The 24,038-nt window shown below is 35.9% G+C and overlaps 1 protein-coding gene across 1 annotated transcript in view; it reads right to left on the reverse strand.

Moving 5' to 3' along the window:
* Positions 1 to 1,089: 1,089 nt before the first annotated feature.
* Positions 1,090 to 24,038, reverse strand: part of CCDC170 (coiled-coil domain containing 170) — a 38,838-nt gene continuing 15,889 nt past the window's right edge. The window contains 8 exon segments of the mRNA XM_030448010.1: positions 1,090 to 1,975; positions 5,836 to 6,072; positions 6,976 to 7,218; positions 8,446 to 8,619; positions 10,329 to 10,529; positions 14,081 to 14,398; positions 21,800 to 21,985; positions 23,781 to 23,925. Coding sequence (XP_030303870.1) covers positions 1,775 to 1,975; positions 5,836 to 6,072; positions 6,976 to 7,218; positions 8,446 to 8,619; positions 10,329 to 10,529; positions 14,081 to 14,398; positions 21,800 to 21,985; positions 23,781 to 23,925 — 1,705 coding nt within the window. The 3' untranslated portion in view covers positions 1,090 to 1,774.

Consider the following 24,038-nt stretch of genomic DNA (forward strand, 5'->3'; position numbering starts at 1 on the left):
GCAATATACAGAACTGCTGAACATGGCAAGAGATCTTAAGTCTCTCTGCAAATGTTAGGAAAACATCTTACCTAACCATAAGATATGGGCAAATATGCCTACTTACTTTATGACTGGCATTCTCAGAGGCTCTTTCTTAAACTTACCTGGGTATTACCTGGGCTGAGTGAGGGCTACCTAATTTTGTATAATATAATATTTATTAATGTGGATGAAGAAACAAGATTTTAATTTTTACTTATAACTCAAGCAGAAGAGGAAAGAAGTGCTTTTGGAACCACGAAAACAAAAGCTGAAACACTTTGCTTCCTTCTCTCATGAAGATTTAGAAAGTTATGATATCCTTTTCACCCTCTACATTCCCAATCAATTCCCAATATTTACATTTCAATCTGTTATTTTATTTTGAAATTGTGGTGCTTTCCTAAAATTCAGCCTATATAATTGAATATTAGTTTCTCCCTTTATTCCATTTATTAGACTATACCTGAAAAATATTGTTACATTATAAAACAAGAAAGGAAATGTATTTTAATGCTGGTAGCCACTGGAGCGTAAGATTACATGACTTACCATATCTCCTCGAATGACTGATTTTTCAAGAGCTTTGATAATTTTTTTTATTTACAAAACAATCACTGAGAAATAATTCTTCAGAGGCAAGTGAAATAAAAGCTTTGAGTCCCTAGCCAGATACTTGAAATTGTCCCATTTTTCTTAAAATTGTGTATGCAGTTTTAATGACTAAGTTATCATTTGCTGACATACTGTAGAAAGTCCACAATCATTAGATATTAATAAGTCTTATTTACTGTTCCATGCATCCATGTAAAATATATAAGCAGAGACAATTAAAACAACAGGATAACATATGAACATGTTGTTAGATTTATTGTTCAAATTTCTCTTAAAAAATCATGAAGTTTAACAACACTCAGAAAGGGTGGTAGATGAGCAACTTTTATGTTTTATCATTGCTTTTATGAAATTAAACACTTTAGTACTTGAACTATTTCTCTAGTAGACAAGCATTTTAAAATAGCTTTATTAACTCAAGAGAACTGGCACTTATTTGACCTATGGATTAATTGCTCGAGGTACACAGCAGCTAGAAAAAAAATTTTCAAGGCATCATGACCAAGGGCAACATATAGTTTTATCAAATATATGTACACCAGGCACATGACTGGACCCCGTTGAAGAGTTTCTGCTGAAAAAGCATAAATTTTTGTTTTGGCACAAGAGCAAACTAAAGTAAACAACAGAAGAAAAAAATCCCTTGTTCCAAAATTGTGATAGTTCTCTAACTTCCAGCTAACTGTCTGAATTCCTTTGAAGTAGAAATACAGAGAAGTCCCACTTTGCAAAGGGAACAGCAGTGAGACAACCCCTCCTTTATTTCATCCCTGTGACCCAAAGGTAAAGCAAAAAGAATGTCGATAAAGCTGACATTCATTAGCAAGTACTTTCCAAAACTGTGAACTGACCTCAAGGGTCTGTGCCTTCAACACCTCTGCAGTGAAACAGGAGGGCTAAATATTGTTCACATACTGTCTGTCATTTTCATATTGTCCAGGGATTTTCTGTTTGCTTTCTCTAGGTTTCACTCTCTCCATTCATCACAGTCTCCTTAACTAAAATAATAAAAATCAGCCCAAGTCAGTACCTCTAAAGGAGGGAACAGAAATAAAAAGTTGTTTTCTGTGCATGTCTAGAAAGTAGGAAAGCAGGAAAGAATATTTTACTTTTTTCAGTCTCCTTACAAGACATGTATTCAGTAAAGAAGCTGTTTCTTTCTTTCTGAACGTTCCTCTGGTGCCACTGCCACATCTTTGGGGCAGACACAGGGGAAAAAGTGGTGCTGATGAAAGTGAATCAACCCTTCAAGACGCGCAATGATTTCATAGTCAGGAAGAGCCAGGCTGGCAATGTCGAGACCCAACATCCGTGAGACCACCTCTCGAAAATCTGCCAGCTGCAAGAGCAAACACAAAGGAGTTACTAAGAAATTAAGTACCAAGCAAAAGAGGTGCCTGGGAAAACGTATACATATACATATCCATACAAACATAAATATTTGAATTAGCAGTGCAAAACATAGGTATTATTACTGCTGCTGAATATAGAGAGCTGAAGAGGATGGAAACAGGCCAAAGGGGTGTACCTCAACAATACACATGAACAGCTTAGGTGCTGAGGATCTTGAACACAAAACACACTTTCAGGTGTCCTTTACTATCCTTCACAGGCATATCTTCCCTGCTGACTTAACAGCAAAAAGGGTAGGAGGAGCTGTATTTGACCTAGGTGACTGCAAGCTATCGAGCAAATGTAAATTCTGGTGGGTGCATCCCACAGTGTATACTAAGGTGCTGGTCCTGACCTCTGCCTGCTGTAGGTCCCTGCATTATGTTTTCTTCTGGAAACCACAGCAGAAAGGAGAAAGTTAGAAAAAAAGTGGAGGTTTGTCAGTCACATCCTTCAGTCTGACTTTGACTTGAAATCAGGATACAGCTGAAATCCAAGACTCAATCATCTAGGAAATGCTCATTTTTTCTTCTGTGCATAGCTGCTTAAAATGTATCACAGAAAGGGTGTTTGGGCAAAGTAATTAAAGAAACCAACTTTCTCTTCACAGTTCCAAGTGGACACACATCCACAAGTAACTGTCATCACTGGTGACCCCACCAACAACTAGATTAAAAACTTAAGATCAGGCAAACATAAATGCTGATTTTCTCTTCTCAAGTGACAATGCAGATCACTACACATCAACCTTCAATGAATAATGCATTATATAGCCTAAGCAAGCAATAAATTAATACTCCTGATTTTCAACACACAATTAAAAGTGGCAAATGTTCCTGTTTGAGGAAATATGCTTGTTCTGCTATCTATTTGAACGTCAGGATCCCATTCCCAGGCGTAACAGAGACTCAAATTGTGAGAGACAGATCAAAAGCATCAAGAAGCTGGACTTGGACTCTGGTGTGGCAGCACCCTCCCTCCCCCAGTCGTGCTGATAGCTCATGGTAAGGACAAGATAAAAGAGGCAAGATGTATAAACCAGGAAAGCAAGGTCTCAGTTCCAAGACTTTGCCAGTTTCCTCCTAGTACAAACCCTAAGAAGCTGCCATCAGTTCAGAAAAATAAATATGGAAACCAAGACAGTAAAGGGCTGAAGAATTTGAGAATTCAGACTTATCTGTCTTATCAAGACAATGCGATGTCTTGGACGAAGACTTGGAACAATGCAAAGCACCTAAGTTCCCATAAATTCTTCTCAGCAGCAAGTCAGGCGGTCACTGATGTGGGGCTGTGGCAGTGTGCCAGGTCACTACAATTTAGGAGAAGCTAAAGATTTTTCTAAACATCTGGATCACAGACAACAAGACAGGAAGTCAAGATGGAATTTTTTTCCATAACGACTTTATGTTAAAAGATAAAGGCAGCCTTCTGCAAAGATCCAGTCTTTGGGTGGATTAAACCCCTATACAGCAAACCCAAATGATCTTCTAGGAAAGCCTGTGCTTTGCAACAGACTTCTCGCTCTCAGATGTTCATTTGAGACCTGTTCAATATAATTACAGCAAGTAAGAGTAAACTAAATTTCACTACAACCACAGGCAAATTAAATTAGATGCACTGACACAGATCATTGGCCTTGCAGAATTTTTCCAGAGGGACTAACACAAAACATATACACAATCATCTCACTTTTTATTTCTGATGGGAAAAGCAGGTCATAGCTATGCCGAATGGGCTCTTACTGAATATGTTAATTCAATACATTTCATCAACAAATAACAGAAATTGGAAAGCACACAAAGCCTTTTCAATAGCCATTTAAGGCATCCACTCGTGAGTTTTAAATTGAGAATTTTTTTTCCACTTTAATGGAATAACACTTGGACATAACATTTTCAGACTATTGTAGTTTATGAAGTATCATATAGATGAAGCTGCAGTTTAGTGAAAATGCAGAAAAAGGATTAACAACAAAGATTAATTTGCCACATAAACTGAAAATCACTCTTGAATGCAAAAATATCCCACCAGAGGACATCAATCTGCTTGTAAAAGCAGACATCAGTCTGTTTTAAAACTCCAAACAAAAGCAAAAGAAGATACATGCTGGACCATCCATAGAACGTTTTTACATATCTCACATGGAGCCCGTTGCATGCTTATACTCTTAAGAGGATGCAGAGCTGTAAGCACATCATCAACAACCTCTTGCAAAATTTCAATATACATAATTAATTCTCCACTATATATCCATTCCAGTAATCTCTAACTTTGACTCTTCACATTAGCCTCACCTCTCTATGGTTTTTACTCTACAGTATGATTTAATAATGATGAGAACATCATTTTAATTGGTTTTATATATCTATGCAAGAATGGAAAAAAAAAACAAAACAAAACCAAAAACCCACAAATGTCAAACCCTTTTAAACTTAGTTGGAAATACAACACTGAAGAGTGTAGCACAACCAGAAACACTCTGCTAAACCCCAGTTATGAGGTAGTTTAAAATTACTTCAATCCAATCTTAATTTCTAAATTCACTTGGGTATGTTCTACCTTTCTCTATGATCACAAGACAAATCAATGTCCTAACCATCTGGCAGTAGTTCACTTTGTATACTTTTAATTTTGGTGGCATGGAAGGTAGCCACACTACATTAACAATGTTATTCATGATGCAATAAAGATGGTATTTAATATGACACATAGTAGTATCCATGGGAAGCAGAGTATACCTGAAAAAGCCATGCAAATGCACGTACAAGCAGTCAATCTGACCACATCAACAACACCATCAGGCAATAGGAATTTCACTTTCTAGTAATTTTCTTAACATGCATACACACAGAGATGACATGGCTGTGCTCATACTCATATTAAATACATACACATATGCTCAGTGAAGTATTTAATATCTGCATTCACTACCTTGTACAGAGAGTGAGAGAAATCTGGTCTTGTTTAGCTTCCCTGGGAAGGAAGAATGAATGAGCCCAAAGCAGCTGAAAAATGACACAGGGTTGGGGATAAGGAAGGAATTGTCCTTAGGTAAGAGCCTGGGACAATGTCAGAAAAAAACCTCATGTATTATTTAGTGAGAGAGTTTAGAATGAAATCTCTGATTTAGCAACAGTACCTTTATTTTAAGTATAGATAATAGCTAAGTAAACTGTTAAGTTTAAGTGTATGCTGTTAATATTACTGGCAATTCTTATATTGTCAAAATGCCATTAGTACTAATAAGTACTGCACAAAAACCAGGCATCACTTTTTCAAACAGCTTTGCTCACAGTTTGGTGAAAACCAAACAGGTTTGAAACATTCTTGTGATGCAGATTGTGGATGGTGATTACTTATAAGTTGGTATTTTTCTTTCACTAACCCAGAAAGCCTGAGAATCAATGCTATGCACTGCTTGAGCACTCTGCACTTAGTACTCCAGTTACCTCACTTCTCTCATGTTCTTCAAATTTGGCCAAAGAGCATTGCAGCAGTAGTTTGAAAGACCTTGGGTTCAGAGAATAAAAATTCAACATTTGTGTATTTTTAGCAAGTCATACCTTCCTCTGTGTGCAGGATGCTTTGTTTCCTCATGAGACACATGAAGAAATTATATTTTCTTGACAAATATCTAACCTTCATTTTCACAGAATCATAGAATTGGCTGGGTTGGAAGGGACCTCAGAGATCATCGAGTCCAACCCTTGAACCACCGTTGCGGTTGCTAGACCATGGCACTGAGTGCCACATCCAGTCTCTTTTTTCTCATTTTAAAATGAAACCGTGCTAAAGCTATACACCTACCTGTCGTTCTCTTTTTGTTAATTCTGCAAGAGTTGTTTTAAGCAGCTTCATCTCACTGGTAACTGCTTCTAACATATTTTTGGTTTTTTCCTTCTCTTCAGTTGCTTTATGCTCCTTTAAAAGAAGTTCTGATTTGACAGAGGTAAGTTGCTTCTCAGCCTTTTCTTTCATTCTTTCCAATTCACCTTGAGACTTGTTGAGTTCTTCTATTGTTTTGCTCTGCTCCAAAGTTTTAATCTGCAATAACAAAGTAGTGTTACATCTGTCACAATTTTTTTATCTAACACAAATAAATAATGAAGACAGTAATAAGAAAGCAATTTGATATGGTTTTCTTCTGGGTTCCTGATGAAATCACATGTATGTATGAACTGAAATTTTATTAAAGCAGACTCTCACTCTCAACTCAATCAACAAAAATAATTTTGTTTCAAGACAGCTAATTCTTTACAGGTTTTGTGAAGAGAGGTAACTGAACAGACAAAAACCCACACAGAGAATTAACTCTCTACCAGCCCCAGGAATATTAGTATGAAAAAGAGCTGCCAAAGGTTTTGCTGGTAAAAACCCTTCAATTGGAAGATGCACCTACTTGTCTATTTCACTCCATCAGCCACAAGATGCAAACTCATGTAAAGTCAGTTTTCCTTTCTTCCAACAGTGGCAAGCTATCAATGACTGCAAACTATTTGTTTTCATTTGAGTTAAAGAAAGTAATATATTACTGATGCACTGTAAAATAAAACCCAGGAATAAGGAAAACTTTGCCTCTTGCCCATTTTATGTGGAAAAAAAGCCTTTTTTTCCACTCCATACTTAGAAGGCAAAACAGATCAACCTTCTGTGAGCAGTCTATGGGAAAATACAAGATTACAGCCATATGGACAGGAAAGAGAGGAATGCATGCATTGTACTTTTCTTACAGTAGCCTGAAAATTTACATTGTGTTTTACAGATGCTACTTAGTATATATCAAGAAAAACAGCAAAATATCCAAAACACTGTAAAATTATATTTGATTTCCCCCCATAGGTGGACTTGAGCAGTTCTTCATTAATATATTTACTGTGAATGAACTCCAGCTGTATCCAACTGGAACAGAAAAATGGATAAAAGCACAAATGTAACCTTTTAACTCACCTTAAGTTCATTGGTTTCAGACAGCTTGGCTTTGAGATTAGTGTTGGTTTCTTTTGCCAGATCAAGCTGCTTCTGTAACCTCTCTATCATCTTATGTAACTTTCTGACAGTAAGATTGGCCTCATCCCTCTCTGCAGCCAAGGCAGTCCTTACTTGCTTCTCTTCTTCCAGCTGGGTTATTTTCTGCCGCAGAAGGTTCATGTGCAGCTCTTTGCTTTCCAGTTTTTCTTTCTGAGTCTTCAACTAGTTTTCCAAATACAAGGATATTTGGAAACAAAAAACATGAAGGATAATAGCACTACATAAGTTGTTTTGTAAATTTAATCCCCTTGTTGCATATTTAATTTGAACTCCTATTCCTTTCTTGAAAACTCTGTAAAACAGTATAAACATGTATACAACGAAACTGGTACCTCTTATAGTACCAGTTCATTGTGCTTCTTCCTCCCTGAATCTGTGAATTACCTTTTGGAACAAAATTACATATAGGCTGCACCCTATATGAACATAAGTACTTGTGCATGATTCATAATATACGAGACTGAAATCCAATCTCATAATCTATATGAGATCTGAAATGTAAGACACTAGTAAAATGCAAGAGGTAAAAGAGAGGCATTAAAGAGACAGTGGCTTTCATGGTGATGATAAGATATCTCCATCTTCAATCAGTTTATTAAGGCTAGGGTGCAAAAAGGAGAACCAACATGCAGAAATAAGAAAACTTTCATCCACTGCTCCAATACAAGGTCCAGCAGCTTAAGTTTGTAATGTTGGTGCACTGGAAGTCACCTATTTTCAGGTAAACTGAGCAGAACTCAGCTGCCAGGCTTTAACTGTGGAACATTTGAGGCATATTAAGGTACAAGCTATATTCCCTACTAGAGATGCAGTTGCTTGCAGAAAAATACACTGTTTTTTTAAATCTTAAAAAAAAATGCAATTCTAAGATCTAAACCATTCTGATAAGCCTAAAGGCAGAATATTTCACTCTGTCATAATAGGACGAGCAAATAGATTTGCTCCTAGAAGAGCACAGTTCCTGTTGGAAATATTGACATTCCCAGTGAAGTACAACCTACCAGTTTCAAGAGAGGTTTGTGTAAAATGTCTTGTCAGCAGCTCCTTTTAGATTTAAAGATTGACAGTAGTTGTTTACCGAAGTATAAGTTTGTATAAGAAAGACAGACATCCACATGTAAACTTGCATAACTTTATACACTCATTTTAAAAGTTGTGAAAAGGAGTATCACAGGGGGTGGGTTTAGTTGTTTTAATATGAAGTCTGCACCATTTACAGATGTTGACCGTGTCTATGTAGAGGACAATGTTCAATTAATGTAATGGACTTAGTGTTCCTTGTACATATATGAAGTTCTAATCTTCTGCCTCTAGCAAGCAACTGTAGAAATATAGGCATAACAATGCTTATCTTTGAGATAAACAGTAACAGTATGTATTTTTGCCTACCTTCCTTCTGAGACTATATGCCATAGTCTTGTTTTCAATCACTGCATCACTTTCCAGTTTAATCAACTGCTCTACCCGAGCCAGAATCACATCCAAATTCATATCAAATCCAACCTCTGCTGCTAGGCTGTCCAGCTTCATCTTCTCATTAAGTTGTTCCAGAAATTTCAGGTACTAATATAATATGTTGAAAATTGGGTAAAACAATAATAATACTATTTCATTAGAAGTTCTGAAGTACAATTTAGAAGAAATTCTCCTTACATCCACAGCCAACTATACAGAGCCAAGTCCACTATCCACAAGCACTAACATACTGAAAGGCTGGTTTGTATTACTCACTCCTGACACAATTGCAAATCCTCTCCATTTGTCCTTTTTTAGTCAACATTAATTTTGCTCATAAATCCCTGGACCTACTGTATTTATCTTCTCAGCAAGAACAGATTTTTACAGTAAGAAAAGCAGAAGGTTTGTGCATCTGCCTCTGACTTCAGTTCCCCTCTGTGGCTCTCCTGCTTTCCACAACCATGAATTAGCAGGGTGAAGTTATAGAGAACAGATACATGTTATTTGGAAGTGCTGAGATCACCCACTGCTGTGAGCTTTAAAACAGATAAAACCGGCGTGGGTGAGATCTCATATAGCCTGAGGAAATGCAGGAATGTTAACATGGTCAGACTTTTGCCTTTCTTTGGAAAATTAAGCTGTAGAAATAACAGTTATTGGTTTACAAGTTGTTTTAAAGACTATTTTAATTGTATCTCCATCTGACTGACCGATGTGAAAGTATCAAATATTACTTATTCCGGATTTTCCTTCTTTTGTCCTTCCCTGCTAACTCCTTTAAAATTGCATTACTTTCCTGGTCTCAATTAGCCTCTCCTGCAAACCCCAAAGAGCTTCTTCTCACTAAGAACTATGTTTGCCTTTTTTTCCCTCTTGCTACTGTGGCAGGTCAGAATCTTTAAAAAAAACAATATAAAAAATAAACCAACCAAACAAGCTTAATTAAGTCCCAGACAATAAAAAAAATATAGGAAGAATCTCTTTTTGTTTCATGATGCTTCTGGTTCAAAAAGTTTAAAACAGCAGCAGCAGAAGAAACCACTGTATTTCTTCATTAGCAGGAAAAAAAACAGTAAAATCTCTTTATTGCAGCAAAATATAGAAATAAATTAAGAAATTAGATACATATATTCTTCACAGAGGAAGCAGTGGGGAAGGAAGCATTCTTTTTCTGGTTTGCTCCCAATGTGATGGATGCTACATCCACTGAAGTTATTGTATAATAGACTTAGGCAAAACAGAAAGCACCAGATTCTTGATTCTTTGGAAAAGTCAACTAAGCATTAACCTTGGACTGGTAACATGCTGCAGCTTTGCCTGTCTCTATTGGGTGGATGCTTTAGCTTTCCAGTTATCATGTCATTTTTGAAACTTTTAGAATGTGGGTGTATTATAGACTATTATATTATTCATGTAATTAATAAAAAAAAAATCCTGGTAGACTTGATGGTCTAAGGATATAAAAGAATCAAGGACTTCAAAATCTTGAGGACTGCAAACCAGATGACATTTAAAGAAGCAAAGTTCAGAGAAAGCTTTGGGATCAGAAACTCTTTGAAGGGTTTCTGACATATTTAGTCTTTTAATATGCTCTTCTTTTTTCCAAATTAAATAGACTTCAAAGTCACAAGCTTAGGTACTTTTCCCAACTAAAACTGTTGAACAAAGATATTACTACTCCCTTCATAATGCTTCACTTTGCTAATTTGCATTACTTGCAGAACTGTAATACTCCAGCTGATCAGTGCACTACAATAAGCTCTATCTCTGTATTTAGTGACTTTTGTGCAAAAGAAAATAATGCATGCAACTACTTTTTGTTTCTCAAGCTTCAAACCATCTTGCATCAGAACTACAGAGAGTAATTCCTCTTCCGAGTGTTTCAGTCGATCCTGCAAAGTCTCAGAACATTTCTCAGCTTTCCTGCTCCTCTGCAAAGCTTCTTGGTACAATCTGGTCTGATTTTCCAAAGCTTGAGTCAATCTAGATATTTGGTTTTCAAGCTGGGATACCATCTAGGGAGCAAGCAAAACAACAAAACATATGAGGTTAGGTGAGTGTAGTAATGTTAGAAAGATACGACAGACGCATCCTTAAATTATTTAAAAGAGAGTTAAATATCTATCTTTGAAATACATACATTTTAAAATGTAAAAATATCTTTAAAAAGACAATAAGAGGCAGATCTGCTTTAACTGTCAGGAGAAAATGGCAAAACTGGTGATATGTGAGACACCCAAAAGTGAACAACAGAAATTGTATTTAAGAGGAGTCAAATTACTATAAGGGGCTAATATCTATTAAAAAATAGTACAAATTAATTTAGATACAAACTTACCAAAGATGTTAGCAAATCAGCAATAGCTGACAGTCAACTAACATTCTTTAAAATAAGCAAATAAAACTTACAGTGTGCCAAGGAACTGAGGGGGAAAAACAGGTAAGAGTGATTTAGAAAATGCATGTCGCATGTACATGAGAATGTAGGTAAGAATAACAAAGTCTCAAAGAACTGCTTCCCAATTTTTAACTGTTAAAGAGAGTTTAGCTAAAAGATTTTGCTAAAAAATAATTACTATTATTTCGGTACTATAGCTAAAGCCCAATGCTAAGAGGATAAAATCTCATAATCAAGAAACTAGACTAAAAATTCTGAAAACACTTTTAGCTGTAAACTGCTAACTTTGCAACACCTACATGAAATGTATTGGATTTTAAGCTCTAAATTACTTATAAATCTAATGCTTGAAAGAATCCAATTTGCCAAATACTGACAGTTCTATTTTAAAAATTCCTTGTTTCACTCTTTCCCTTTCTCCTTTCTTTACTGTCATATAATTATGTAGTTATGTAATTAATTATGTTGCATTTGTAACCCAATGCTCAGATATTCATCTCCAAGCAGAGTCTTAATTTTAAACAATTGTTTGCCTCCTACTAAGAAAATTAACAATAAGCACACAAAATTTCCATTAATTTTAATGCTAGAGAAAGGTTTCCAACCTAGACTGCAATTAAATACAAAAAGCAGTTTGCACCCAAGCTGCCTAAAAGCCACTGAGAAATTACCACTGCTCATACAGCACTAATAAAACTGCTAGAACCCACACATAGATTTTATGCTTTTCTGCATCTCTTAACACTCAGCAGGAAAAAAAAAGCTTTCAGTGACTGGTGCCCACAGAGAGACACTGTTGCTGGAGAACCCAGAGCCCCTTTATCAGGCTGTAGAGCAACTCTGGCCACAGCCCAGCTGTGTGGGGATTACAGGCTTCAGCATGAGAAGGTGAGACCACAAAAACACCAGGCTCTTTGTTTATCTTCCAGCACATCCTGGAGTAACCTTAACTCTTGGCTTAGGGATAATCAACAGCTTAGGTATTTCCTAAAATAGTGCTGCACACTTATTACCCACCCATGCCTGTACCCAAGACTTACAAATACTATATTTTTCATCCTACAGTACTGACCTCCACAATTTCCTGTACCAACAACCTATGCAGCTTGATCAGCCAGCCTCCAAAAACCACTTCCCACTTTTAATTTTAATGTGGCTACCAGACAATTTCAAAGACCTTTCACCTGCTACACAAAGTTGCAGATACTATTTCCAGAGGTAGCAACTACTTTGGAGGCAAGCAGGGTTCACCTCTGCTGCAACTAAATAATCCTCAGTAAAACCTTCCTGAATTTTACTTTTCTCTTGTGCTAAGCTTTTATTCTTTTCTTGTGCTGAGACCCTGTGCAAGCATCGCCTCTAGCCCCACAGCACACCAGAACAAAAAGTGGGTTGCAGCCCTGCAGTCAGTAGGGCATATTCCTCACCAGACCAAAAGTCACAGACATGCACATGGCAGACTGAGGATGAGTGCAGAAAAACGGCATTAAGGACGACGTTACAAGTCACATCATAGTGACAATTTTTTTCTTCCCTTTTTCCTACATAACGACTATATATTTTCATTGGCTTAGTTTTATCTTGACAATCAATAGCCTATTCTGCTCTAGTTTGGTAGGATGTTACCTTACACGTTCACTCTTTTATGTATGCATATGCAGACTCACACGTGCACCTAGTATAATTTTTTTTTTTTCTATAATCCCTACCAGCTGAAAAGCATTAGAGCTGACACATTTCTTACCATGGTACCTACATCTTGTACTTTGATTTATTGCATTGATCTCACCATTTCAAGCTGAAAAGTTTTTGTCTGCTGAGTCTTTCCTTGCAAGGAAACCTCTAAACGCTGTAGAAACCAGGCCCTTCCTGGTATTTTTTGAAGGCCCTTTTTTTTAATTAAATTTTGATAACAGTGTGTGCTCCTCGGAACACAGTAACCATGGATTAATAGAGTGGCATAATTACAGTTTTCCTTTCCTTCTCAACTTTTTTCTTAATAATTTCTCATATTCTAATTGGCTGAGGTACTTTACTCTGCTTTTATCAGTATTTAATTTCAATTCCCAAATTATTTTCCACTCAAGTATTTCATTTGGAAGGATAAAGTGAATAAATCCCTATAACTAAATATGCATTTGTGACATTGTCATAGAAATCATTAAGAAATAAGAACAGGAGATTGTAATGGGAGCAGTAGTAGACCCCATTGATTTTGGTATTTAAGAGTCTAAAGATCAACATGCAATGACAAAAGCTAATAAAATTAAAACAAGACTTAAGAGCTATTTCCAGTCTTGGACAGAACACAAAAACATTTACTTACATAAAACACTATCTCATGGGCAGGAGATGCTAGAATCTTAAAATCTGGCAAGAACACAGAAGTTGTTTTCACAACAGCTCAGGAGAAACAGTTTTTGATTTAGTGCAGGACTTTTAATTAAAGTAACAGTCCTCCCTGACAAAATTAGTATATGGCCTTGTAAGCAAATGAGAAACTTCAGTTTCAGGATACTGACATTGGTTGGACTGTATCCTGGCTCATCTTTCTCTTGAGCTGCCCATTCTCCACCTGTAGATGAAAACACTATCAGCCAAAACCCCTAAACCCCTTGAGCCAGAGTATTAGAAGACCCAGCTGCTTTTCTATTGACACTTTCCTGGATGGGGAACAGTTACAGTTTCAAGAATGTTTTAAGTGGGAAAAATACATTTTTCTTTTAGGTGCAGGGCACAGGTTTATAGGATTGGAATGAAAAAGGTTGTCTGGGGCAATTCATCAATTATGTCTGCTTTGATAAACTTGGCAGTCCTTGAAGTTATTATTGTAGCAGTGAGTCCATATTTGTTTATGTGTTCCACTAAATCATAGTGATCATGAAGCCTATTTAGCACTGAAACCAAATTTCAACATCTTAACTGAAAGACCAGTCCATGTATTTTCTTGCTAAAAGCATCTATTCCTAAATTAATTTCTGACCTCTTCCTACTTAATAAAATACAGATACTTTTCACCTACTATTGGAAATTAATGGACAACAAAATTAAAGGTGTCTGTAGTTTCAAAACCTATGCAGAAGGAATGGACACCGTAACAGATTAATACAATGAAATACAACAGATTTATACAAACACATTAGACAAGCGCAGTAGTTGCTGACTTACTATTTCTTTATTCTCCTCTTTGCAACTTAATTCTTGGATCTTTTCAAGAATAGCTTTCTCAGAAGGTTTAACTATTGCAGATCCACTGCTAAGTAGGGTAGCAATTTCCTCTTTAAAAGCCACAAAAGAACTCTGAGCAGTCTTGGCCTCTTCTCTGCTGCTCTTCAAACTTCCATTCAACTCAGTGGAAGATTTCTTCAGATTCTGCAGTTCCTGATTTGAGGTATCCAAAGCCATCTGGTTAGCAGTCACTTTATCTTGGAGGTTTCTGATCTCCAGCTCCAAACTCTGTCTTCCTATTATAGCACTGTCAAGATCCTAAAATATGTGAAAGATTAAACCAGGCTTTTAAAAATTATTATAACTCCTTGACACACAAAGCAAAGAATAACTCACAAGCAGGTACTAGAGACAGAGAAATTAGGACCCATATTGCTTATATGGTCACAACATTAATAAAAGTTTCAAGTAAATAAAAATGTTTTAAAATGTAAAACTATTGCTATCTTATTTTTTCATTCAGATAGTACAACTTAGAAAAACAAATAGCAAATAAAATGTAACTCAAAACCAAAGTGCTACACCCCAGAAGGAATGGAATGGAACAGAACAAAACAGAAAAGAATACAAAATGGTTCAGTTCATTTCAAAGTGACCTACAATGATCATCTAATCCAACTGCCTGACCATTTCAGGGCTGACCAAATGAATTCACATGAACTCTTTGGATACAGTGTTAACAGCAGAATTAGAGGCGATCTTTTAGATCACCTTACTTGAATGTAATAAAAATTCCTCAAATTATTTATATACAGAAATGGTGAGTGAGAGGCTAAACAAAAAATATTAGAAAGTAAAAAAGAAGGTGCATGTTCAAATACCAGTTTCACCTCAAAGAAGAAATCCTTAGATTGTGAAACACAATGAAAAATTTACAAAAAATGCAATTATTCTGAGCTATGTCATTGGCTGAAGAAAGCAAAATCCTTGTTACTATAAGGTCAAGTTTGCCTGGGAAAGATGACAAAGAGCTGTGTCCTTCCACAGACATTATAACTGTTCCCATCTGCTGCTCAGCTGGGCTGCAGGTGTGCAGAAGTATGACTGATGAGTACTAATGGGATGCTCGTTCTCTCTAGTATCCTTGTAATTTTTCTTTTTTTTTTCTTTTTTTTAAAGTCACTTGAATTTCACAAGTGATACACTGTTGCCTTTGGTATGGAGACAGGGTACTGGAAGATAAATTTACCTGGTGAATAGTCCATAGTATTTACTGCTCAGGGACATCCTCAGGTCTTTGGCATTTTGTCATGGTTCTCACTCAGCCCCTGACCCACATGATCCTTTCATTCTAAGTCCAGAGCTTTTAAAAGTTAATTTCCCTTTACCATCTGCTGAGTAAAGACTGGATTTGAAAAGAAGCAAAAATAGCCAGTGTATATGTATCTATACCAGTTGCACATAAACTATAGACCCAACAGAGCAGACAGAACTATCTATCCTGCCCCATGACATGGAAGCAAGGGATAGAAAATGAAAGAAATATAATCCATATAAACACAAAATAAAAATAATGTCTCTCAATTCATTCAGATTGTGGACCTCTTTCATTTGTCCACAATACCAATTTTAACAGTGCTTACTCATTCATTAACAAGAATAAGATTTGCAGTGAAACCAACTACGATGAAGTATAACAAAGACTAAGTTAATTCCTCAGGGATTCTGATCTGACTGATCAGAACAAATAAGAAAGGATATTACTTCCCACAAGACAAAGAATTCTGCCAGGAGGTGGCATATTTATAGAAAGTGACTGAATTTCCCTGGAAGTTTCAGTCGCTTAGTAGAGGATTAGTAAACGGATTGATACGAACTAAGATTGTGTACATTGGGGTTGCAGAATTGTTCCCAGAGCAGCTGTGAATAAGTGACCACTCAAGGGTATCTCAGGGTCTATATGTGCTTTCTGTGTAGGATAGCAAGTCATTTGTGTTCATGGAATGCGTGCCAATCAAGTAGGAAATTTGGGACTATTTATACAGATCAGCAGTGAGGATGGACAAAAAAGGAGTTTGGGAGGTACCCTTGGAATAAATATAAATATACGATACTAAAAATACTAAAATTTTTTAAATAGCTCCAAAAAGGCAAACATGCAAACACATAGATTAAAACAAACCAAAACAAACCCTGTCATTTAGGAAACTATTTGTTACTAACCCTTTCTAAAGTAATTGTAGAACTCTCTTGGAAACAAATGTTGGCCATGATTCCTTGTCATTTTTTCTTTTTTATTCTAAACAAGTCCTATCAATAGAAAATTCCCACCTGTGCTCACAATTACATTATGGCAATTACAGCAAAAAATAAAGAGTAGCTTATTTCAATTACAGTTTTCAGCAGTGTGTATTTTTCCTTTCAGAAAGACAGTGCAATAGAAGTTGGCCAGTACCAGCTTACCTAATTACACTCTTGTGAACATCTGCAAACAAACACAATTGAATCAAAAGATTAAGGTAAAAAAAAAATTAGGAACTGCAAGCCTGTTGATACCCAATTCTTTAAAAAAAAAAAAAAAAAAACAAAAAACCCAAACCCACAAAACCAAGCAATTAACAATGAAAACCCTGAACCTCTAAACATTAACACTCTGAACAATTCTCCTTGAAACCTCTCTTGAATGGAGAACATTTACACTGGTTAGCTTCAGCAGGATCAGCCTGAATGTTTAACAGGATCTGGAAATTTAGGGACTGCAACACATAAAGTTGGTATCCCAACAAGAACCAAGCCCCTAAAGCCCCCAAGTGATCAGTGCTGGCAGACCAAACAATTTCCACCCCAAAAGACTGAAGGATGGAACCACAAAGTGTTTCCTCTTTGGGCCCTCAATATTTCTCTCTCATCTGAATTATATGAAGGTTTCAGCATGCAGCTTGTAGAGTGCCCAATGCTGACATACAACAAAATTTTGAATACAGGGATAATTAATGGAATTGAATGTTCAAAGAAAAGAGAATTAGATGCTAGGTGGATTTACCCAGGGTAGACTATGTCAATGAATCATTGTTAGACACAAGAGGTGTGGTAGATCTACCATGGCTGTGTTCACCTATGGACATAGAAATAAGCACCAAAAGTGCTTAAACTAGCTGAGACCAGAGCAAAAAGGCTCATAGAGCATAGTGTCATGTTTAAAGTTACTCACTCAGCATCTACCCTCCGTGCTCACCCACAGGCACTGTTACCTGCACTGTACCAGAAAAGATGCCCAGAGTACCCTAAGCTAAGGTGCAAAACTCTGAGGAAAATATGATCACACTGAAGATGCAGACAAAAGAAAGAGAAGAAACAAGAAGGGATAAAAACTTTTCAGTAATAATATATATTAATACATTCACTCCCTCTCAATACAATATCAATATCTAAAAGCATACATACTTAGTTGCTCATTTACCTACCATGCATTTTTGCAAACCTTACTTTCACCTATTGTTTAAAACAGGCTATAAAAGTGGTTTTCCTCATTATTTTGCACATACAGCTTTACAGAACTATGCCACATACAATTAAAAAGGCTTCTTTTATGGCTTTGCAGATGAGCTTATGATAAAACTGATTTCTATCTCCAGCACCAGCTTGCATCTCAACTTCTTTAGAAGTCTTCTTGAAGAGCAGAGTGTTCACATTAAGTAATTCAAGAGGGTTTTTAGACCAGAGAAGGATATTTTAACTTACCATTATTTATATTGGCACCCCAATCACCACCATGGTTTCAACATACTAAGTTAATTACATATACACAGACCCCAAAAAACCCACATTACATTAACAGTAATAATAAGGTATGCAAGAGAATGAGGGTATTTTCCAGATGAATCCAGCTGCATTTCCAGTTGCCACTGTTACACCACAAAGACTCAAAAGCAGCTTGCTCTTATCTCCTGTCTTCTCTGATAATTCAACCTGAAAGCATTTCTGAAGCCTGCTGAAACCTGTCCCTAGTACTTTTTTTCTTAATGAGAGCTTATACACAAAAAAATTCAAGTTCTGAGACACTCATTACTGTAATTATCTACTGGAACAAGAAAAAACTAAAATCATTGTCTCCCGTAATGAAAGTGTTCAGGTACACTCAAAATATGGACATATTTTTCAAATTTACTCAGCTGTCTTAATAAGTTTATATTTTAATTACCTATTTTAATACAATCATTTTACTTGGATTAATTTATACTGATTAGATATTTAAATATCTAAATAAATTTTATTAATAAATTTAAATATTTAAATAAATTTTTAAATAAATTTTTATTTATTTAAATAAATTTTACTAATTACTAATATAATTTCATACAAGACAGGACTGAATACTACATTGCATTTTCATGGTAAATTTTTCATCACTAGTACATATAGATACAGTTGTATTAATTGAAATGGATTTTTTATGTTTCAAGTATGTTCTTTAAAGACATTTCATGGTTAACATCTTTGCAAATAAGTTGCTTAAATTAACACTTTGGAGGGAAACAATTATTTCCTGGCTGAATCATCAGTGAAGATGTGAAACAGAACAAGCCAGTTTACTAGTTCTTGTGGTTCATCAATAGTAATGCTGTACAAAAGGCAAATTCATCTGAAAGAAGTATATATACATATTCTTCTATACCTTAAAAGAAATATCCTATAGGAATTTATTAAATACTAGACAGACATTTAGTTAAAGCAAATAAGACATTTTATAAAGGCCTACATTTTCAAAGAAGGTCATAATCCTCTCATTATGATTATCATAATCAATAATCACTATCTAGGCAAACAGAAAGAAGAGGGATTCTGATTCTCAGTCTAGAAATATGTGCAGCATTTAAAAGTTATTTTCCACCAAATGCAACTGCCAGAATAAAGGTATGCACAGTGTTTACATAATTCCATAAGCAAGCTCTTATAATATTTGATCAGGAATGTGAATAGTTCAAAATTCTAGAAGAAAAGCAATGCATTACAACACAAACAGTTTGATGGTTTCCTATTGTTACTTATATTAGTTTTGAGATCATATTAGTTTCTGTTGTTTGCTGTTTGATATTGTGATGGGGTGAGGCTAAGAGGGGAACAGATGGACTTACTGTTCACTTAAATGAAAACCATCTCACTGCAACAAGTTCTGAAGTAACATATATACTAAAGAACATTCTGATTTACTCTCATGTATGAGACTTAAAATATTGCTTAAACAACCCAGTTTTCATTTTCTTCATCAGGAATTTCAGAACCTACAGTCTGTTTAATTATGATAAGTTAGCTGCCTCTTCCTGGGACAAAGGTCACAAGAGGTAGTTCAGAAAAATCCCAAGTAGCAGGACTGAGGAACTACCTAGCAAGGAAAACTGGAAATGATTCAGAGGTGGCAGGGAACAGTGCTGTGGGTCAGGCTTGCTGGAGAAGGTTGATAGAACTCTGTGAAGGCCTCTATAAACTTAGGGAGAATTTTGAGACAAAATGGGAAGAAATGGGCCACCACCTTTTACAATCTGCAATCAATATGTTCAGCCCAGGGAGCTTCAGGCAAACTCTGCTACAGGCAATTCCATTAATTAAAACCCAGTAAACAGACCAGGAACACACCCCTGTGTGTGTGCCTGTGTTTGTGTGTCTTCTGGCATAGCAACAGTATGGATTTCTGCTTTTCACTTTCACAGGGAAACACATAATAAGAGTTACATAATATAACTCTGAGGATGTGCTAATTTAAACCATCCAGCAAAGTATGACAGTCAGACCAACTTTATAGCAACGATGCCGATGCCCTTCCTGTCAGCTAGCAAGACACCCATCAGGGGAACAGAGGATGCCATATATTATGTGTATTTAAAGTTGGGTGGTTTTTTTTTTGGGGGGGGGTTTGGTTTTTTGCTTTTTTTTTTTTTTTTTACTTTTTTTCCGGTAGGGATTTTCTTAATATGCTTTTTTGAACACAAAACCTGCTCAACAGGTTTACTTAGTATCTTCAGATTTAAGCAGCTAAAGAGCACTGGAGGAAACTGCGGCATCTAGATAAGCCCTGATGACACACATTCCATTTGAAAGGCAATGCTAATAATTTAGCAAGACATTTCTGTAAAATGGGTTAAATAAATTATGTATTTGGCATATTCACAGTCATAATTGGAAAATATTTTTCATACAACTAGTTCAATGTTGGAAATGTTTTGGCAGACAGAGTAAACTTGCAAAACAAGTCACAAACAAAGCCCTCATCTTGGTCTAAAACATCTCCTGATTGTGGAGTAACCTACACTCTTTTCCTGTGTTTGAAGTACGAGAACAAAATGTTCTCAAAAAGGACCTGCTGAAGTTTTCTGATATGCATTCTCTCTCAATCCAGTTTCAGTCCTAAAAAATTTTAGACAGCTTGGTAAGAAGTATTTTCAGCAGTAAGGAAAATTTATGACCCTCGCGGTACTCAACATTTATCTTCCCCACAACAAATTCTTTCTTCTCCAGAGTACACTGTAAGCTATTCCTCATCCCCTAAGTATTTTGTCTACAAAAAAATCTGAACACTTTATCCTTTAAAGTATACAGCAGTGGTCTTCTCTTAAGTAGTGCCAGGGCAGTAAGGAAAATGTTGTATTACATTTGAAACTTGTAAAAAGTTGCTTTTTTGTTAAAAATTTCTATAAACTCAGTCACACATAGCTCAGCTACATATTTGACTAAATCTAAGTTTCTTTTTTTTTCTCTAGTTCTGACCATCAGCTTTAACCACACTGTTCTAGTATCTGCAGGAAATTTTCATTATGGTTTTAGTAAACTGCTCCCTTTCCACAGTTATTGCTAAAAGTAAAAAGACTTGTACAGAAGCTCATTTTGTTCACCCATCCTTTGCAATGTACAAATGTTCTAATGGAGCAATTGAATCCTTAAATGACATCCTTTTCCCTTCCAAATATATTTAGGTTAATTTGGTGAATACTTGACTTACAACTCAACTCACATTCCTCATTTCAGCATCATCTGCTGCACAGATTTCCTCTGTGGATTCCCCACAGCTAAACAATGTTTTCCTGCAAGAACCATCCTATTGCCTACAATTTTTTGGGTATGAGCTGACTGAATGTTTATAGTTATGAAATACAAGTTTACAATGCAGTGAAACAAGATAATCTAGTGTCTGGAAGCCAGGACACTTCCAGTTTCTTAAGAAGAAAATAGCATCCTACCAACTCCTTTCAATTTCTCATTAGAATTTTAATGAAACCGAGTAGAAGAATCCACAGAAAATTTGCAATATTAAAGAAGTATTATGTAAGAGTGTTTTTCCATTGTTCTATTCTTGTGCCTCAGATATATTCATTAACTCTGTATGTTTACACTACTTTGAAAACATCTGTTATTTGCTTATTTGTGCAAGCACGGCAGGGGCTACAGCAAGAAAAAGGCAGCAAAAACATAAATTTACAAGCACCATCAGAAGACATGTTAATCAGAACTATTTTACACAATATTATTGTTTCACCTCTGTATATTCTCAAGCTTTCAAAAAGCTGAGGATAACCTTAGAAAAGTGTCCTTTTTGGGGAAGACCATAACCACTGGACATCTTTAAGAAGCATTTTTTCCCTCACATAACTTCTACTGAACATTAAGTTGAGATTTTGAGAAAATACTTGAAAATCAGACAAGCATATATATCATGCAATTATGTACCTTACTAAGTTTTTCCATTTCTTGACAGTATCCTGCTGCCTTTTTTTGCTCCTTGGTCACTTCTGAAACCAGCCTCATGATAGTTTCTCTATTAGCTTTGGACTCCATCTCATGGGTGGTGATTGTGTCTTGAAGAGCAGCAACCTGCTCTTTTAGTGTCAGATTTTCTTTACATATTTCAGAGACCTAGAGAAATAATTCAAGTATTAGTAACTTTTTTTAAGCACTTAATGACATATATTGTTCCAGTACAGATTCTTTTAATCATCCCAATAAAGACATGATGTTTCTGGGGACCCCCAGGTCAGATTTACAATTGTATTCCACTATTCCTTCCTAAAAGGAGTAGTAATGCAATCACATTGAGAAACATATTCCCACCAGAAACCCACACCTTAGTGTAATGTGGTTCAGATTTACTCCCACATGATCTCCATGATCTATTAAACAGGTGGTGAGCTACTGCCTCTGCATATCTGCACTTAATACAAAGCAGGTCAGAAAATGAAAACAGATCACGTAACAAACAGACCACTTCAGTTTGGCTTGTGAAGATTTATGTGTCTCATTTGGAACAAGAAACTGAAAGCTAAATTTGATGCTTGGAACTTTTTAGGCGTGGGGAGATTTGAGTTAGTAACAGCTATTTCATAAACATGTGTAAGGGCAGGGCCAAATACCTGGTGGACTGCTGCTCTGAGCAGCTGGCACACTGGAAAAAGTTGTTGTTTCCAGGAGGATCATAGGGCTGCTTTGATACGTTATGCTATTTCCAAGAAGTAGAATAGATGAAGGTGGGCACTTCAAAGAGTGCATAAGTCAAAAAAAAAAAAAAAAAAAAAGTACCTCCATTTCTACTGGCAAGACATTAGTTACACTTAAGCCAGATCAATTCTGACTTAAATGAGACCATAGTGTGGAAAAAAGTCTAAATAAACATGCCATGACCCTACACAGAAAATGAACTACAAAGTTTTCCTAACACACAGTTTTCGGCACAAATTAGATTTCACAGTTAGATGTGTTACTAGATTGTTAAAACATCAATGTGTACTTTTTTAAAAATACCAGTTATTTCCTTAACTTAAAGTATCTAAGAGCTGCAGCTTAATACAAACATCTTTGCCTCTAATGACAGCTAGCCAAGTTTGTTGGAGTATCTATTACAATTTTAACATGCTTGCAATGTAATCAGGGTAAGGTCTGTAAAAAACCCTCTGATACATACCCATATAATCTTTATTTCTTAAGTGTTCTTTATAGTTAGAACTCTTATAATAATATAATAAAAAGAAACAAAAAAATCCCAAAATACCCAACATGCACCCAAGTGAAGAAAAATAGGGATAGAAATGACTAGACAGAACATGAGAAAAATGTACAAAATTAAGAAAGAAATTGCCTTTCAGCAGCACCAATAAAGGTTAAAAGAGTCAATGAACAATTTTCCTTTTCTAAACAGCAGCTTAGCTTTTGGAATTTCAGAATTATTCTGAAGAGAGAAAAATATAGTTCTATCATTAGCCTTCAAAAACATCACACAATGTTTTACAGCACTATGTTACAGGGCAAGGTTAAGGTTGATTTAGGATATGCCATTTCAGGTGTTTCTACTTAACAGTGTGTTGGTTCAACATCAGTGTTAGATCTAGTGTACAGTTTTCATGTCACCTAGTGACTCCCAGTGCTGTTAGCAGAAAAGCTTTCAACCAAGTCTCTAATCAGGTTTGCACCCAGAATCTACAGGTTGATAAAATATTTATGAAGATAAAGCCAGACCGAATTCATTGAGGCCTACTAATGTTCATCACTTTTGGAAATCAACTAAATATAAAAATAAATCTGTCTTAAGTGAGAGCACTGTCTGCAAATCATTATTTAATACATGGATTCCTGTCTTCATCACTTGTTTCATTTCTCTGACAACCAAATATTCTTCTAGTAAATCTTTATACAGAAATTCTTGCCTACAAGCAATCACCTTTGACATTAAATGTTCCTGTGGTTTCTCTTTTTCTCTGATGTCTGTGTCCAGGAATCCTGAGAGCTGTGTAAGGAGCTCTTCATACTTTCTGCTGATTTTAGAAGCTTGAGTCATGCTTTCTTCACAGTCATTCAAATATTTACTGACCAAACAGGAAAAAAATACACACATCAGGATGCGTGTTCTCTGAAACAGATTTTTTAGGCAAAAGACATTATCCCAAGAGTATTGCAAGCTTCTGCATACCATAAAATG

The sequence above is a fragment of the Calypte anna genome, chromosome 3, assembly GCF_003957555.1.
Source record: "Calypte anna isolate BGI_N300 chromosome 3, bCalAnn1_v1.p, whole genome shotgun sequence".
In the NCBI taxonomy this organism is placed as follows: domain Eukaryota; kingdom Metazoa; phylum Chordata; class Aves; order Apodiformes; family Trochilidae; genus Calypte; species Calypte anna.